This window comes from Fundulus heteroclitus, chromosome 15, assembly GCF_011125445.2.
Source record: "Fundulus heteroclitus isolate FHET01 chromosome 15, MU-UCD_Fhet_4.1, whole genome shotgun sequence".
In the NCBI taxonomy this organism is placed as follows: Eukaryota; Metazoa; Chordata; class Actinopteri; order Cyprinodontiformes; family Fundulidae; genus Fundulus; species Fundulus heteroclitus.
In genome coordinates, this window is record NC_046375.1 from 1,285,541 (window position 1) to 1,301,750 (window position 16,210).

At 35.1% G+C, this 16,210-nt stretch overlaps 1 protein-coding gene across 1 annotated transcript in view; it reads right to left on the bottom strand.

Annotated features, from left to right (window-relative positions):
• Positions 1–15,733, bottom strand: part of rfx6 (regulatory factor X, 6) — a 28,798-nt gene extending 13,065 nt beyond the window's left edge. The window contains exons 1-14 of the mRNA XM_036147676.1: positions 15,412–15,733; positions 10,394–10,547; positions 9,226–9,349; positions 6,957–7,018; positions 6,795–6,872; positions 6,672–6,699; positions 4,776–4,883; positions 4,541–4,618; positions 4,327–4,440; positions 2,713–2,762; positions 2,455–2,614; positions 2,232–2,376; positions 1,037–1,146; positions 820–937 (exon numbers count right to left, since the gene is read on the bottom strand). Coding sequence (XP_036003569.1) covers positions 820–937; positions 1,037–1,146; positions 2,232–2,376; positions 2,455–2,614; positions 2,713–2,762; positions 4,327–4,440; positions 4,541–4,618; positions 4,776–4,883; positions 6,672–6,699; positions 6,795–6,872; positions 6,957–7,018; positions 9,226–9,349; positions 10,394–10,547; positions 15,412–15,568 — 1,486 coding nt within the window. The 5' untranslated portion in view covers positions 15,569–15,733. The remainder of the gene's footprint in view (positions 1–819; positions 938–1,036; positions 1,147–2,231; positions 2,377–2,454; positions 2,615–2,712; positions 2,763–4,326; positions 4,441–4,540; positions 4,619–4,775; positions 4,884–6,671; positions 6,700–6,794; positions 6,873–6,956; positions 7,019–9,225; positions 9,350–10,393; positions 10,548–15,411) is intronic.
• Positions 15,734–16,210: the final 477 nt, after the last annotated feature.

Sequence of the window (16,210 nt, forward strand, 5' to 3'; positions counted from 1 at the left end):
ATATATATATATATATATATATATGTATTTGTATTCAGCCCCATTTCACCCTGAAGCCTGGAATCCAGTTTTATTGTGATTAACAAGACAAAATTAAAAATATTACTACTTTTTAAAGGCACCATATCACCATTTAAGGCTTGTAGAAAACTAAGAAGATTGCAAAAACAAGCTAAGGGCAGGAAATATTTTAGTAAATTAAAAAGTTTCCTGTTTGAGCTGAAATTTAGGCACATAGAAATTAATTTGAAATAGGGGGTAATCTAGACTGGCATTCAATTAATATTGAAATTAAATGAATTTTCATGTTGAAATCTCTGTCAAAAGGTGAATTTAATCATGCTGTGTAACAAACGCAGCATGTAACATAAAGATGAGCAGAAGGTCTCCGTGATGGATGGATATCTGACACAAAAAGAGTCTTTAAAGCAACATTTGCCTTTTAAACAGGGAAATCTTTCCCAGAGACGTCCATGAATCTTTTTCTGTTAAATACCAAACAGTCCGCAGATCACAAATTCATGGCTGAGGAAGGAGAGGGTAGGGCTGCTGAGCAAATTACCTTTTGAAAAATGGTATTTGCTTACATGTTCACTCATTTCAAAGTTGCCCCCCTTCCTCTCCATCTCAAACAAAACCAGCTTGGCTCTGATTGGTCAGCTCCAGTGGTCAGACCAAATTAAAAGCTGTTAAATTTCCTTGAATATTTTCTTCAAAACGTCAGAGCTGATGTTGACGCCATTGTTCTAAATTGTCATTGAGCATTAAAAAGGCGGAATAAACGTCATTTTGAGTTAATTACTCTTTAGACTTCCCTACCAAAGCTGGAGGCGTTGTTGAGCGTGAGGTTGTGCATGACCCGTGCTCCAAAGAAGCTCCACCTGAGGAGGAAGTCCTGAGCTCGCTTCTTCACGGACCGACCGCACTGCTTACCAGGCTGATGAAAACACAAGGGGAAAACAACACGGCTGATTTAAAGCTCTCAGCCGGTCTGGGCGGAAACAAACACCAGGATGCACGAGTGAACGGCCTCCACCTTGATGACTTTGTGCTCAACCACAGAGTCCAGCCACTCGATGAACGATTCAACTGTGGCGTTTTTTCTCAGCAGCTCCTTCAGTTCCTGAAAGACGCTGATCGAATCATCTGGAGAGAAAAAGTAAAATTGAGTGCGTTGTTGTTGTTTTTTTTAACATATTCTTGGGAATGTCATCAACACAGAGATAAAAAAAACAGACAAAAATGGTCCAGAATAAAAATGTAAAAATATGCAAAACAATATTTTCTGAGTTTGTAAGCTTTAAAATGTTCCCCGAGGTGCAAATAATTATTTCCAAGCAATTCTCTTAACGTCAAAAACTGGCCTTTAATATGTATAAAACATTTAGCATAAACATTCTCAGAGCATTATGATGCAACAAGGTACGTCATGATGTTAAATATTAAAATATTCAGAATTTGTTTGACATGTTTTTATTATTTTAACCTTTTTAACTTTGAATGTCCGTATGATGGCATATCTGAATCAAGGGGGGGGGGAAATTAAATGTAGAAAATGTAAGTATAGCCAAATGTGAAAACGGATTATTTATTTACCCACCTATTTATTTATTTTTATCATTTACTTTTTTATTCTGGATAAATTCCTTTGTAGTTAACTATTTACTTACTTTTTTATTTTTTAAGTCATTTCCTCATTTATTTGTTTCCACCTTTTTTCCACAAATTTATCCATTTATTTATTTATTTATTTTTAACGTTATGCATGTTTTTATTTGGTCATTTGCTCATTTAATGTTTTCAAAGAATTTTTTTCTGTAATTTATTTCTTTAACAATCCATCCGTTGTTCACTTTAAACCACTTATCAATGCAGGGTCAAAGGTTACCAGTCAATCAGAGGATCAGTCAATTATCGCCTTATTTATTCCGTCATTTATTCTCTTTTTCTTTAATTAATTGATTGAATCGTATTAGTATCCCTCTATTGATTGATTTGCATATATATTTATCTGTTCAACCATTGATATGTTTTGTTTGATATGTTATTTCCTTAAAAAAAACATGTGGCTTTAAAAGTTTACATTGAGGGGAAAAAATAAAGCAGCTGAATAATTGTTCAGATTGTGTACGGATGCTGTACGTTCTGAAATCTTCATCTAACTTCCAAAATATTTCAGAAATCTTGTAGCTTGATAAGAACTGAACTCGTCCTCATCGCTTCTGTCTTACATTCAGAGTAAATATCTGAGTCCTGGTCTCCAGCTGCCGACACGCTGAGCAGAGGCTGCGAGTTGATGCTGCTGAGATCCACGCTGTCGATGTCCAGAACCATGCTGGTCACCACCGCCTGGTCAAAGAGGGCCGGCCGGGCGATCTGGGACCAAGCAGGGAGGAAACCAATCATGACCCGCTCCATTTCCAGACATCAGCCCAGTTTGTAATGCTGCTGTACCTGCGCCAGGTGCAGGAAGGACGTCTGTCTCTTCAGGGAGGAAACAAAGCGCCGCGCTATGGGGAGCTTCTTAGCTGCAAGGCATTCTGGGAGGTTCTCCAGAGACGAGGCCAGCCAGTGTTCCCAGTGTTTGGCAAAGTTTCTGATATCTGCCAACAGACTGACCGACAACAGTTAACGTCACCGTTCGCCTCTCAGGAGGTCCTGAACGTCTGGAACAGTAAAAACTTTTCTTGGGTCAAGGTTTGAGAAACGTACCTCTCGGGCATCTCCTGCATCGTGGCAGGAATTAAAACGTCCGTTAAAACCTGAGAAAGTAATAGACGAAATATTATTTACAACAGTATTTCCCAGACTTTTCGGCCTGCGACCCCCGAAAATGACAAAATAACTGGCAAAAATGAAGAACGTTGAGCATCTTGTAAAAAAAAAGTTAGATTTTCGTATTGGTTTCACAAATAAGAAAATACTAAATCTTTTCAGCACATCAGCATCATAATATTAGTATCAGCACATTGAAAAGGTTGTGCAAACAATTGTGTGACTTTTTTCTTGCAATATTGACTTTATTCTCATAATATTTCATCTTTATTGTCATGTTATGCCCACTTTATTCACTTTATTCCCACTTTATTCACTTTATTCCTATATTACGACTTTGAATTTGCAATGTTAATATTCTTGTACACTATATTATGTCTTTAATCTCATAATTTCCAGAAACAAAAAATACCTATTAGGACCATTGTAGATACAAGAAAATACATTATTGGCCATGAAGGAGTAAATTTCAACAGAAAACTCAGATACTTCTACATTAAGTTCATATATTTGTGAGAAAAAAAAAACGTGGACGTTCTCTGATGTCGGAAGGTAGAAAAGTTCTAGGGGGAAAAAAACATACTTTTTCACGAATAAAGCGAGAACTGGCAACCCAATTTTGTTATTTTTTATTTTATTTTATGAGCACTGTAAAAAGTGTAGCCGTCTGCCCTGTGTTAAAATAAAGAACGTTGAGCATCTTGTAAAAACAAGTTATATTTTGGTATTGGTTTTATACATAAGAAAATACTAAATCTTTTTAGCACATCAGCATCAAATTATTAGTATCAGGACATTGAAACTATTGTGCAAACAATTGTGTGACTTTATTCTCAAAATTTTTAAACTTTACTCTGATATCATTATGACTTTATTCTCATATTACGATTTCATATTTGCAATGTTAATATTCTTGTACACAATATTATGTGTATAATCTCATAATTCCCACCAAAAAAATCTAATTAGGGCCATTGTTGATTAAAAAAATAGATTATTTGCCACAAAGGAGTAAATTTCAGCAGACAAATCATATATTTCTACATTAATTTCAGGTATTTGTATGAGAGAGAAAAAACTTGGATGTTCTCTGATGTCGAAAAGTAGAAAAATTCTAGAAAAATGTATCATTTTCCACAAATAAAGGTATAAATTTGCTATATTAAAGCTAAAATATTCTTTGATATATCATCTTGCGACCCCCTAGGGGTCCTGGAACCCAAGATCTATAACACAACAACACAAAATCAGACAGATCAAAGCAGAATCCATGCTAATTTAGCCTTTAACAATTATTTTTTTTACAGTTTTTTTTTTTTTTTCAATGGCCTAAAATTAAAGTTTTTTTTCTGTATTTCAGTGGGAGATTGTGCAGCTGCAGGACAAGATGAGTCAGTTGAGGCTTTTTGCACATAAGCGTGCATAGGTCTATAAACTGAAGCTGATATTAATGTGAAGTTTGTGATGTTATCCTCATAAGGAAAGGCCAAATTCAGTATAATGCAATGCAATAACTCTAAATCTGTACAATTAAAAGGATTTTGTGGGAACCTTGTAGAGAATAGAGTCACAGACACAGAAGATGTCGACTATGATCGGGTTTTCTAGCAGCGGCAGCAGATGGTCAGGCATTCCCTGCCAGAAGTGGAGCAGAAAATTCTGGATCTGAAGAAATAAGAAAGAAAAAAAAATCATATTATCAGTTTGAAGGCATAAATGAGCTTTAAAACATTTCATAAAATACCGCTACATGATGAGTGGCAACCTCTTCGAAGTTGACGTTGATGGCGTTATCCAGGATGCACTGACAGTGTGTTTTATACATCATGATCAGGGTGTCAACCTGCAAGAGAGGAAATCCGGTCGTTTTAAATCTAGGAACGTCTTACCTGTTTAAAACTGTCTATGCAATGGTTTTGCTGAACAAAGACAGTGGTTTGTTCACAGAAACAAAAACACGTCCAGCGTGAAATTCAAAATCAGGGGAACGCATCAGGTACCTTCTCCCTGGAGATGTTTCCCTGCAGCACAAGATGCTGGGCGTTGGGGAAGTCTGGAAGCAGCGTTCCGGTTTTAGAGCTCAAAGAGTATTTCCTGGTGAAGCCACCCTGCAAAACAATCACATTTTCATTTGGTTGACCCTCTCACCGACTGTCTTTTTCCTAGGCTGACAAAGAAATGTATTTTTGGGGCAAAAAAAAAGCGTAAAATTATGTTTTGAAACAGTAAATTTTGGCAATTATTTAGAGGATTCTTCACTGTGCAAATCGCACCATCATTTTGCATCAAAATCATATTGTACATGTTGCATTAAACTATTCATTTTAGACAAAAAAATGCTTTTGCTGTCTTACTACAGCAGCAAATAAGAATAGTCATTATAAATTCAAGCTGGCAGTTAAATCCAGAGAGTTTCACACACCTGGCAGACCTAAAGCTAAAATTATGTGACTTCAAGGAACAGAAGTTTGTTTCTCATAAGAAATTAGGCAAATGTCGATCAAAAGATGTAAAAGGAGAATCCATGATGAAAGAAATGATTCATGTGATTTTTGTTTGCATTTTAATTTAAAAAATACACAGCAAAAATTTCTTGCAGCCTCTTCAGTAATTGATGCACTGCAAAAACGGAACTAAAAATAAGTAAAATGTTCTTAAAATGTGTGTATTTTTCCTTGATTTGAGCAGGTAAATAAGATGATCTGCCGATACAATAAGATTTATGCACTTAAAATGGGAACAATTCATCTTCATTCATCTTATTTAAAGTGCAGTAGATGTAATTATCTCATTTTAGGGGTCAAAATACTCGTTCCATTGGCAGATCATCTTATTTACCTGCTCGAATCCAGGACAAAAACATTAATTTTAAGAACATTTTACTTAGTCTTTTAGATCTGTTTTTTGCAGTGTGGAAACCTCTTTCTGATGGTTGCTGCAGGTTTTGCATGTTTCCAGCCTCCTTCCTATCACCCTAATCTTTCTCTTCCTCTGCAGATTCTCCATGAGGATTGTTGCAGCACCAATAAAAGAAAAAAACATGCTCAACATCAATCAGTTGCATCAGGTGTGCCAGAACCAACACTTGATTTGCAAACGTGTGGTAGTTTTGAGACTGCAGTAAAACATGAAAGTAGGATTTAGTGTTCTCGTTTTATTGCCTCCATGTTTGTCCTTTTTCCATTTCACATAAACACACCAGTGTCAGCCTTTCATCCCAGGAGGTAATTACTCTGTTCCTGACGCAGGAAAAAAAAAAAAAGTATTTTCTTCCTCTTCAACCTAGACTCATCTTCATCAGGATCTGAAATTGTGCGATCTAATTTCTCTGTCCGAATTTATTGTTTTACTCGTTTAAAAAAAGTCTTGCAGCGAAGTCAAAACGTTCTTGCCCTTGTTCATGAATTTGTATTTATTTATTTTTCTGCTATTTGTTTAATGATTTACACATTGTGACACTGTATTTTAGTAAGTACTATCATTCTGAGGGAGTGCAAACTTTAAATATGTGCAAACTGCTCTGTCCTCTAAAGAAGGCTACCTGTATAAATAACAGTTTATTATTGCCACTTATTGCCACATTGCCAGACAGGACACTGTTAAAAAAAAATAAAAATAACAGTTTAACATAAGACTAAAAAAAGGTTCAATTTATCTTTTTAAACTGTCCTATAATTTATCTACTGCAAACAACTGAACAAATTTCGAATTTCAATAAACTTAATTTCCAGAGCGTGTTTAATGAGGGCTTTAAGCTGGCGTTTAGCTCAGCATTTAGGCTGGTGAAAATATGAGAATAATCTAGTTTTAAGTTGTTGAACTGAACCAAGGCGAAGTTCCTGTGAATGGGACAAAAGTACAAATAGAAAGTAATTTTGCATTAGGTCGAAAATTACCTCATTCTTGAGCTTGCTCCCTGAAAATCTGCAATCATAACAAAACATGTTCAAAGAGAAACTCTAGCTGTTCAATTTGATGGTTGAATTTTACAAAACAGATTACAGAGAATTTAAACTCACCTGGTTAAACCTTTACCCGAATACACAGAGTGGTAATAAGCGCTGCTCTCTTTGATCCCAATTCCGTAGTAATGATATCTGTGGAGTGTTAAAATAATGCGTCTTTTCATTTATAGACCAGCGTATCATTTAAAAATAATAATTTTCAAGCTTTCTCTTTACTTGGAGTGTCCTCTGGTGCCGAGTCTCCTCGTTGTCAGAAGAGGAAACTTCTGCCGGATCGTCTGATGGGAAGACGAGACGAACAGGTTGCATTAGATAAAATTGTGCAAATAGTGAGAACACTTTGCAAATTCAGGTTTTATAATGTCAAGCAAAAAAGAAAAAAAAACACAATTAAAGCAATCAAAATAAATAATATTGTCATGCATCAAAGCAGGGGTGTCAAACATAAGGCCCGCGGGCCGGTTACGGCCCGCCGAACAATTTAGTCCGGCCCGGTGGCTAAATGCATTATTATTATAAAAACAAAAAAATAAAAAAACACTGGTTTCCAATGTCCTGTCTGGCAATGTGGCAATAAGAATTGTTGTCTTAATGCCAAAAAGAGCTCATCAGATTTGACTTTCACAAGTGGAGCAGTACTGCTTTTGCCATAGTGCTCCGCTTGATTTATGAATGTGAATAGTTTCATTATGATTCATGCTGGGAATATATTAAATGATATGGACACTACAATGGGAAAGTAGGAGAGGAAAGGAAGAACAAGAAGAAAAAAAGAAAAAGTGAAAGAAAGAGGAGATAAAAGGAAGAGAATAATAAAACAATTATTGAATAAAAGCATGTACTTCGTTTAATCGAAAATCTGCAGTTCCTATATTGACCATGAGGGGCGCTGTGTTTTAATCAGCTGAACTTAAGTTCCAAAAAATGTGAATAAATGTTTTTCAACATTTTACAATCACTGTGATCAGTTCTTATGCATAATGCACAAGTAAATGTTTAACTGAGTAAAAGTATTGTTGAAATTGCACATACGTTTCTGAAAAACGCTGAGGTTATTCATAATATATTGTGTAAAGGTGAAATTCATTTAATATAAAAATCAACAACAAGTCCACTTTTATTAGTTCTATTTAATCTTGCAATGAGTTTACTCGTGTGGCCCTCTTGAGATCAGATTAAGCTGAATGCGGCCCCTAAACCAAAATGAGTTTGACACCCCTGCATTAAAGAAACTAAGAAGCTCTGATGGTTCAGCTGTACGTCTTGCAGCTCAACCGTCTCTTCTATGATCTCATCAGGGTTTCATGCTGTTGTGGAGGAGATCACATTAGCAGACAATGTTTATGCACAGCAAGCTTTGTGTCCCACCACCACACCCTCTCAGTTATCCTGATAGCTGGACTTCTGCTGCTCCATTGCGTCGCCTCCATGCTGAGTTTGCTGCCAAGTTCGGGAATCATTGTCCTTTCTGATGAGCTGGTCTGGATAGGAACCAGCTGTAAGATGGCTTCACGCCTGGGTTTTAAAACAGCCCAGGACATCATTTCGTGCTTGACAGCTGGTTGGAGGAATTTATTGTTCCTGAAATATTGTTCATCTTTGCAAACATGAAACATGCTGCCATGTTCTTTTGTCTTCTGTAACCCCAGTCGGTCGAGGCAGATGACCGTTCATACCGAGCCCGGTTCTGCCGGAGGTTTTCCTTCCCGTTAATGGGGAGTTTTTCTTCCCACTGTCGCTTCATGCTTGCTCAGTATGAGGGATTGCAGCAAAGCCATGTACAATGCAGACGACTCTCCCTGTGGCTCTACGGTTCCCCAGGAGTGAATGCTGCTTGTCGGGACTTTGATGCAATCAACTGGTTTCCTTATATAGGACATTTTTGACCAATCTGTATAATCTGACCCAATCTGTATAATATGATTGAACTTGATTTTGTAAAGTGCCTTGAGATGACATGTTTCATGATTTGGCGCTATATAAATAAAATTTAATTGAATTGAATTGAATTCTTTTAAGAGAGAAGACAAGCCTTTCCAACAACGTTTTCTCTGAGCATAACAGCGACTAACTTTAGAAACATTGATTCTTTGACTCCGTGCTAATTATTAAAGCATAATTAATGCAAGGTGCATTAAATAGAACATGCAGCACTTTTGCCACAACATATTCTAATGACTTAAAAGGTGGCAAAAATAGATCAGACACTGCTTTTACGTTTTGGCTTAGATTTTGATGAGATTTATTCCTAAAACCTCACATTTTAAAGGGCTGTAGGTTAATAAATAACACAATGTAAAGCCACTGCCCCAAATGAAAGCAGAATGTTTCAAAGAAAGAAGTGACCCTGTAAAGCATTCTGAATTACCCTGAGTGTGAGTGGTACAGTACAAAAAAAAGCTTTTCTTACAAGCAGCTATTTGTGTCCTGTTTTAATGCACAAAGGAACCCAGATTGTTCAGACCTCTCAGAAAAATAAACTCACCTTTCCAAAGGTAGCAGCACAGGCCGGATCCAGTTTCTCTTTCCTGCAGAAGTCCAGATAATGAGCGTAAAGGATACAACGAGGCAGACACACTCCTTCACACACGATGTAGTTCTCCTCAAGCCTAGTGGGGGAAAGAAACATGAGTGAAAGCTTTATGGTAGACTTGGAAAAGATTTTCTTAAAATACTAAACAAGTAAAATGAAAAATAGCTCAATGTACTAAACAGGTAAGAAACGGGGGACCGAAGGACAGCCTAGAAGATTCCCATAGAATCAAAAACCAAAGCAATGAAAGACAAAAATAGAAGCCTAAATAATTAACATCACAGCCATTCATAGTCTTTGGAGGGTTTGTATGAAATGATATTACTGTAAAGGTACAAAAGTAAAACAAAATGCTGAAGGTGTTCCTCTAAGATGAATACTTGGACCACTGGTTTATGCAGTTGAAGCCAGAAATTTTATTATGTAAAAAGACAACTTCACAAAACACACATGGCATCATGAGGGAAGAACATTATGTGGAAACACTGAAGCAACACCTCAAGACCAGCCAGGAAGTTAAATCCTAAAAAAAAAAAAAGAGGCGTAAGGATTACAAAGTCCATTTTTTGGAGGGACCGTCACAAACCAGTGATCTTAGCGCAATAGAAAAGTTGACTCAGCTCTACTAGTTCTGTTAGTAGGAACAAAAGATTTACGCACTGCAACAATGGAACTAAAAGTAAGTAAAACTCTCTTAAAATGAGTGTATTTGTCCTTGATTTGAGTAGCTAAATAAGATCATCTGCCAATGGAATGAATATTGTGATATCTTAAACTTAGATATAAGATAATTAGATATACTGCACTGGAAATAATACGATGGAGATGAGTTGTTCCTATTTCAAGTGCAAAAATTCTTATTCCATTGACAAATGGTTTAAACTTGCCTTCTCAAATCAAGGAGATTTAAAGAAAACTTTACTTACTATTAGTTCCCTTTTTGCAGTGTGCAAACTGCTGAGAGGAGCTTGTTGTCAAACTTCTGAATTTGACAAAAGTAAAAAATAAAATCTGGCTCTTATTTGTGCACATTTGGCAAATAGAAATATTTCTATTTACCAAATAGAAATATTTTTTAAGTGTTTGTATGTTTCATACATAAGCATCTTGGTGCTCTCACCACTGAAGCGTTAGCTGCGTCTGCTTCTTCTTGTCCTTGATGATCTGGCTGATGGTCTTCCTGGAGGAGCTCAGGCTCTGTTTCAACGTCAGCTCCGAGTTCAGCTCCAGCAGATCGTGCTCATCTTCAGACGACGGCGTCTCATTGCTGTCTTCTGTAGACAAATACAACGGGGACTCGTTTTAATCACAGCTATTTATCTATTTCTTTTATTTGTTGAATTGTTACGAATGTTTAAGCCACTCTTCAACTGACATTTAACTGACATTTGACATTTTAAAGCAAATGGTGAGACATTTTTTTAGCATGAAAACACAATTTCATTGTAAATAACTTAATATACTTTTCATAAATAAAAGAAATACAATGACTACTATACTGACCAGGCAGGGTGTATCATTTTAACTTTTCTCTTTGGCTTTCTTCCTTCTTACAGTAAACATTTCTAGACAGAGATGTTAGTATTTAAATCTGAATTTGTTTAGTTTTTTTAAATAATTCCAGTAAATACAGCGTTAAACAATTTAATGAACTTTAATTGCACTCAACAGAAATTTTAAACATTTCCTTGCAATTAAAAAAAGTGACATTTTTAAGCAAGGAGGAAAAACGAACGACAATTTGCTCTCTGTTTTGAACTCTTTGTATTTCTCATCTCCTAAATTAGTTCATTAATTTGCTTGTCAGGAACCTTTTTTGCAGAGATCACTGTAACATTTCTTCACTAATTGAATATTTGATGAGTAATTCTATAATTTATTTTAGATTCAATTTCTGACTAAGCCTCCAAGGTTTGCCTTATAAACTTTGCCGCTTTCATTTCTGTCTGAAGGTTTGTTCTGATTAGTTTTCTTTTATCCGACCTTCAAACTATTTGAGCCTTTATTTATCCCTCAAGTTTAATTGTTTGCTGGTGCGGACCAAAAGTAAACAATATGATGTTGATAATGTTGAAAATAAACACAAAGCAGAGCAATATTTTCTGAAGCTTGAAGCTTTTCTTTTGGAGACGTTTGCTGTAATTACTTGTCATTGTGCCTCCTGGAAGCGTTTTCATTCTTTTGCTTTCTTTGAGTTTACAAAGAGTTAAATGGTCTAAAGAAAAAGGACTTTCTACTAACGTGTGTTTGATTACTTTCATAAATGTCCTGAAAGAAATTCCTTGAAATTATAACACCAGGATGAAGTTTGTTGAGCATATTATGTTGGGGAAATAATATGAAAAGTGGAAAAGCTGCAATAACCTGGCTGAATAAGTGTATGTACCACATGTCACACACTCAAAGGTTTAGATCGTCAAACAAATGTAACTATTAGTCAAAGATAAAGTGAGTAAATCCAAAATGCTGTTTTCAAATGAACTTAATTCACTCAGTTAAAGGCCTATTCAAACCAACCTGGCCCTAAGGGGAAAAGGTAATTGTCCACCTGGATGCAAAGGGAAGTAACTAGTTACATTTGCTCAATTACTTGAGTAACTTTTTGAACAAAATGTAGTTTCAGGAGCAGTTTTACTGCACTGTACTTTTTACTTTTGATTGATTAATATTAGTGAGAAGTATCGCTGTTCTTCAGTAAAATCTCTGGCTACTCCACCCACTGTCAGTAACTTCACTAACTGCAAAAAGGGAACTAAAAGTAAGTAAAGTTTTCTAGAAATTAGTCTATTTTTCATTGATTTGAGCAGGTAAATAAGACTATTTGCCAATGGGATTAGTAGTTCTACCCCTAAAATAAGATAATTAGATATTCTGAACTGGAAAAAGGCTGATGGGGATAAATTGTTCCTACTTTAAGTGCAAAAATCTTATTCCATTGGAAAATAATCTTATTTACCTGCTCAAATCAAGAAAAAATGCACTCATTTCAATACAAATTTACTTACTGTTAGTTCCCTTTTTGCAGTGCTGAATAAAGAACAGACCCGTTTAACCAGAAACACACCAGTTTTTGGTAAAGTTATGGTAAAGTGTGCACAAGCTTTGTTGTTTTTTTAATGTTATTTTTCTGTCTGCTGGGCTCATTGAGCTGTTTGGAGGTCAAGTAATCATACAGCAGACTGCGCTGTTCTAACATACTTTATAAACATTAACTGCAGTGTTGGTTTAAAAGTTTTATGTTGAAAAACATTATTAAGAAAAGTGTTTCTTCTGCCGCAGTGTATTACTTAGTCTTAATTAGTCTTTAAAATACCAGTATTTATACATAACTTTAGATTTTTCTCTGGCTGATAGCATCATTTTTAAATATTAAATAAATTGTTATGATTAGTTATTCAGTAACTTTATAGCCTTTTTACCAAATACTTTTTTTTTTTTGCTCTTGAGTAATTTCCTGGTTGGCAACTTTTTACTTTTACTTAAGTAAAAATATGTTGAAGTAGTGCTACTCTCATCACTTGAGTACAATTTTAGCTACTTTACCCACCTCTGTCCTGTTGGGCATTGGAGGAAATTTGACCCACTCCTATCTGCAAAATAGTTTTATTTCAGCCAGATTATAGATTTTTCTTATTGTTGTATCATAAACATGGACCCCGACTAAGGTAGGATGGGCCTGCAGTGCAATGCATGTTACTGTTGGAGCTTTTTAAACTCCTGGAAAGAGACGTTGAGTCCCCCTTGGAGTAGTTTTGTAAGAATAGCTACTCCTGAGAAAGTACACCAGTGTTCCAGGTTTTACTCCATTTGTAAATTATGACTTTTACTGAAGACCCAAATTTGTTCTTTGGGCAGTAATCAATTCTAGTTGTGGCTGGTGACGTTTATCCTAACTCATTTATGACTAAATAAATAAAATGCTTTAGATATTATTAATTCAGGTAATCTTTGTCTGATATTGAGATTTGTTTGAGAATCTAGACGTTAGATATCTTTCCTTATTGTAAAATAAGATCTTGTAGATCTTTTGTTGCAACCTTCTTGGAAAATTTGGCTTGAGCTAAGTTATGCAAATGTCCGTAAAACACACCTGGGACAGCTGAAATGTATTTAAGATTAATCAGGCCAACTAACAGAGAGCAAATGTTAATTTAGGACTAAATGGTGAAATTGAATCAAAAGGTGCTTCGACAAAGAAATTAGATGTTCCCAGTTAAAATTTGACAACTGCAAGGGTAATGCAGGTTTTAAGGTTTTGTTTTTAACTGTATGTATTTTTCCAGCACTGTTGCTTTCCAGCAAGAAGGTTCTGGGTTCGAATCCCGGCCTTGGGTGGATATAAGCACTGGAGCCCCCCACTGGGGCCCCGCATGGATGCATTTTCTGCAAACAGATTTGTTTGTTTGGGGGTTTTTTTCAGGTGAAAACTAAATGATTTATGTCACTTTAATGGTTAAAAAGCTTTAAAATTATCTTTATAATAATATTACCTTTTTATATGCATGTAGCATTGACATTGTTAAGAACAGTTCTTTGTTCATTTTTAAATCTTTTCCTTCTAAGAGATTTTTTAAATTACTTTTCAAATTGCAAATTTGTAAATTCTAAAAAAAAAAGCTTATCCAAGTCTCCTTTTTAAACAAAAAGCATTTTAAAATCGGTGAGAGCCACTCTGCTAATTGCACAAGTAAAATTATTGGTGTTTAGTTTTACAATAATTTAATGAATGAAGATTAAATTAGATAAGATTCCAGGTTGCAGGTTGTTCACCAGTGAAACAAACAGCACATGTTGCGTAATCCAGTCATGTGATCTGTTGCAGCCAACACTGAAGGAGAGCAACAGTCATGCACAGACAGGGCGAGCAGCCGAATGCAAACACAACCAGGTGATGAAGCCATTGGTGCTGATAAACATCCAGGAAATAAACGTTTCCAAAAATGAAGAATCAAAAGTCAACTTATTTACTAAAGCATCTTCCATGTGAGAATTTCAATTTCAAGCTCACCTAAAGTGCTTTTAGCAGAAGACCCAAAAAGCTATTCTTTTAAATCTTTAAGCAGTTCATCCGTCGCTTTGGATTCAAAGGGATTTAAGGGAAAATACACATTTGTATTCTCAGTTATTGCTTAAAGGCTTCCAAATGAAGAGTAGCATTCAAAATGCAGCTTAAACTAAAGAAAAAGCTTTTATTTAAAAAGACAGAACCAAAACAGAATATGGATGATCATTAAAACAAAGATTATAAGAAGATTTACCTAAAGTTTTTATTTGTCTAATCATGTGGCAGTGTATAGCTGCTGTAAATAAAACCAACATGTCTATTTCTCTTTTTTCTCACCTTAAGCAACCAGGAATCAGTATTATTTTAATTTTTTTAATCATATATATATATATATATATATATATATATATATATATATATATATATATATATATATATATATATATATATATATATATATATATATATATATATATAAATAAGAGTAAAAAAATTGAATTTATCGGTGCCAGAAAGATTTTCATTTTATGAGTGCATCTTTTTCTTTTAGAAATGAGACATTTTATTATTGCAAAATCTATAGACTTGGTGCAACTTGTACTTTATCAGGCTTTTCATTGGAAATATTACAACATTTAGGTGTTGGACATGTTGTTATGTGCTCGGTTGTGCATGTTTCTGCAGGTCAAATTGTTCACTGGCAATAATAATTATAACAAAACCTGTATATTGCTTATTTATACAGAAAAGGTGGTGTGAGTCAAACCAAAGTGTAAAACAGCTTTATGAAGTTTAAAGGTATGAAGACAAATTAAAACTCATTCAAGTTCTGCACAAATGTTTTAATGTCTACCGCTAAAACTCCAAAGATGCAGATGTCCCCACTTTAGAAAGCAAAGTTTAAAGATTTTTGAAAATGACAATATTTTAAACACGGACATAATTTTTTTTTAAAATCTGAGTTAAGTTGCAGCACCACCCTGTGGTTATCTGGTGGCACTGCTCTCATCTATGTTTGAAATTAAACCTTTCTATTCATAAGAGAAAAACCTTATCATACATTTTTAATCTTCTAAAAACAATTATTTAACCTCATAGAAGCTTGAGTAAAATAATCACAGAATAATGTGTACCTGATTTAATCCCAGAATCATCTTCCTGATGAAAAGCCGTTTGTCCGTTAAAGTCTGAGCTTGTCGTCTCTGATGAGCTGCACAAAGTCTTCGTAAAAGAGTGAATAAGGAACATGTCGCCTCTGGCTGAACTCTCACTGCTGCGTTTCATCGGCATGATAGAAAAACAAAAGTCTCTTTTCTTCTTAAATTAACCGCATAAAAGGAAAGTGGTCATCTACTGATCCATAAAGAGTCCAAAAAAAAAAGTCTAAATAACCCTTTAACAACTCAACTTCTCCACCTCTTAGTCACACAAGTCCAGGTAAAGATAAAGCTCATAAGCACCAGGTCCAGCATTTTGGAAAACTGAAGCTGCACTGAGGGAGTGAAGAACTAAAGAAGCTGCGGATGCATTCATCATATTTACAGAAGACTGAGCTAATCCACTTTATTAATGATTAACAGAAAAACCCTCATCCATCTGTCTATCCATACATCTATCCATACCTCCCACAGTCAGCTGGCCTTTTACTTCAGGTTAAACACACACAGATTTCACTCAGAGCTCTCGCTTTGCTTTCATTTGATCAGGACACATTTAGATCGGAAATATCTCAATGTGTTTGTGTTTGGCCTTTGGTTAAATGTAAGCTTACTTTTATACTCCACAAGCCACAATTAGTGGGATTCAAAATACATGTGAGTAAAAAGCCTTAAAGTAAAAAAATATATATCTTCCTTCAGTGGCTTGATGTTATGCTGAAAAAAAAACCTGAAAAAAAAGTACATTTATTGAAATATAGAATAAAAAACATGT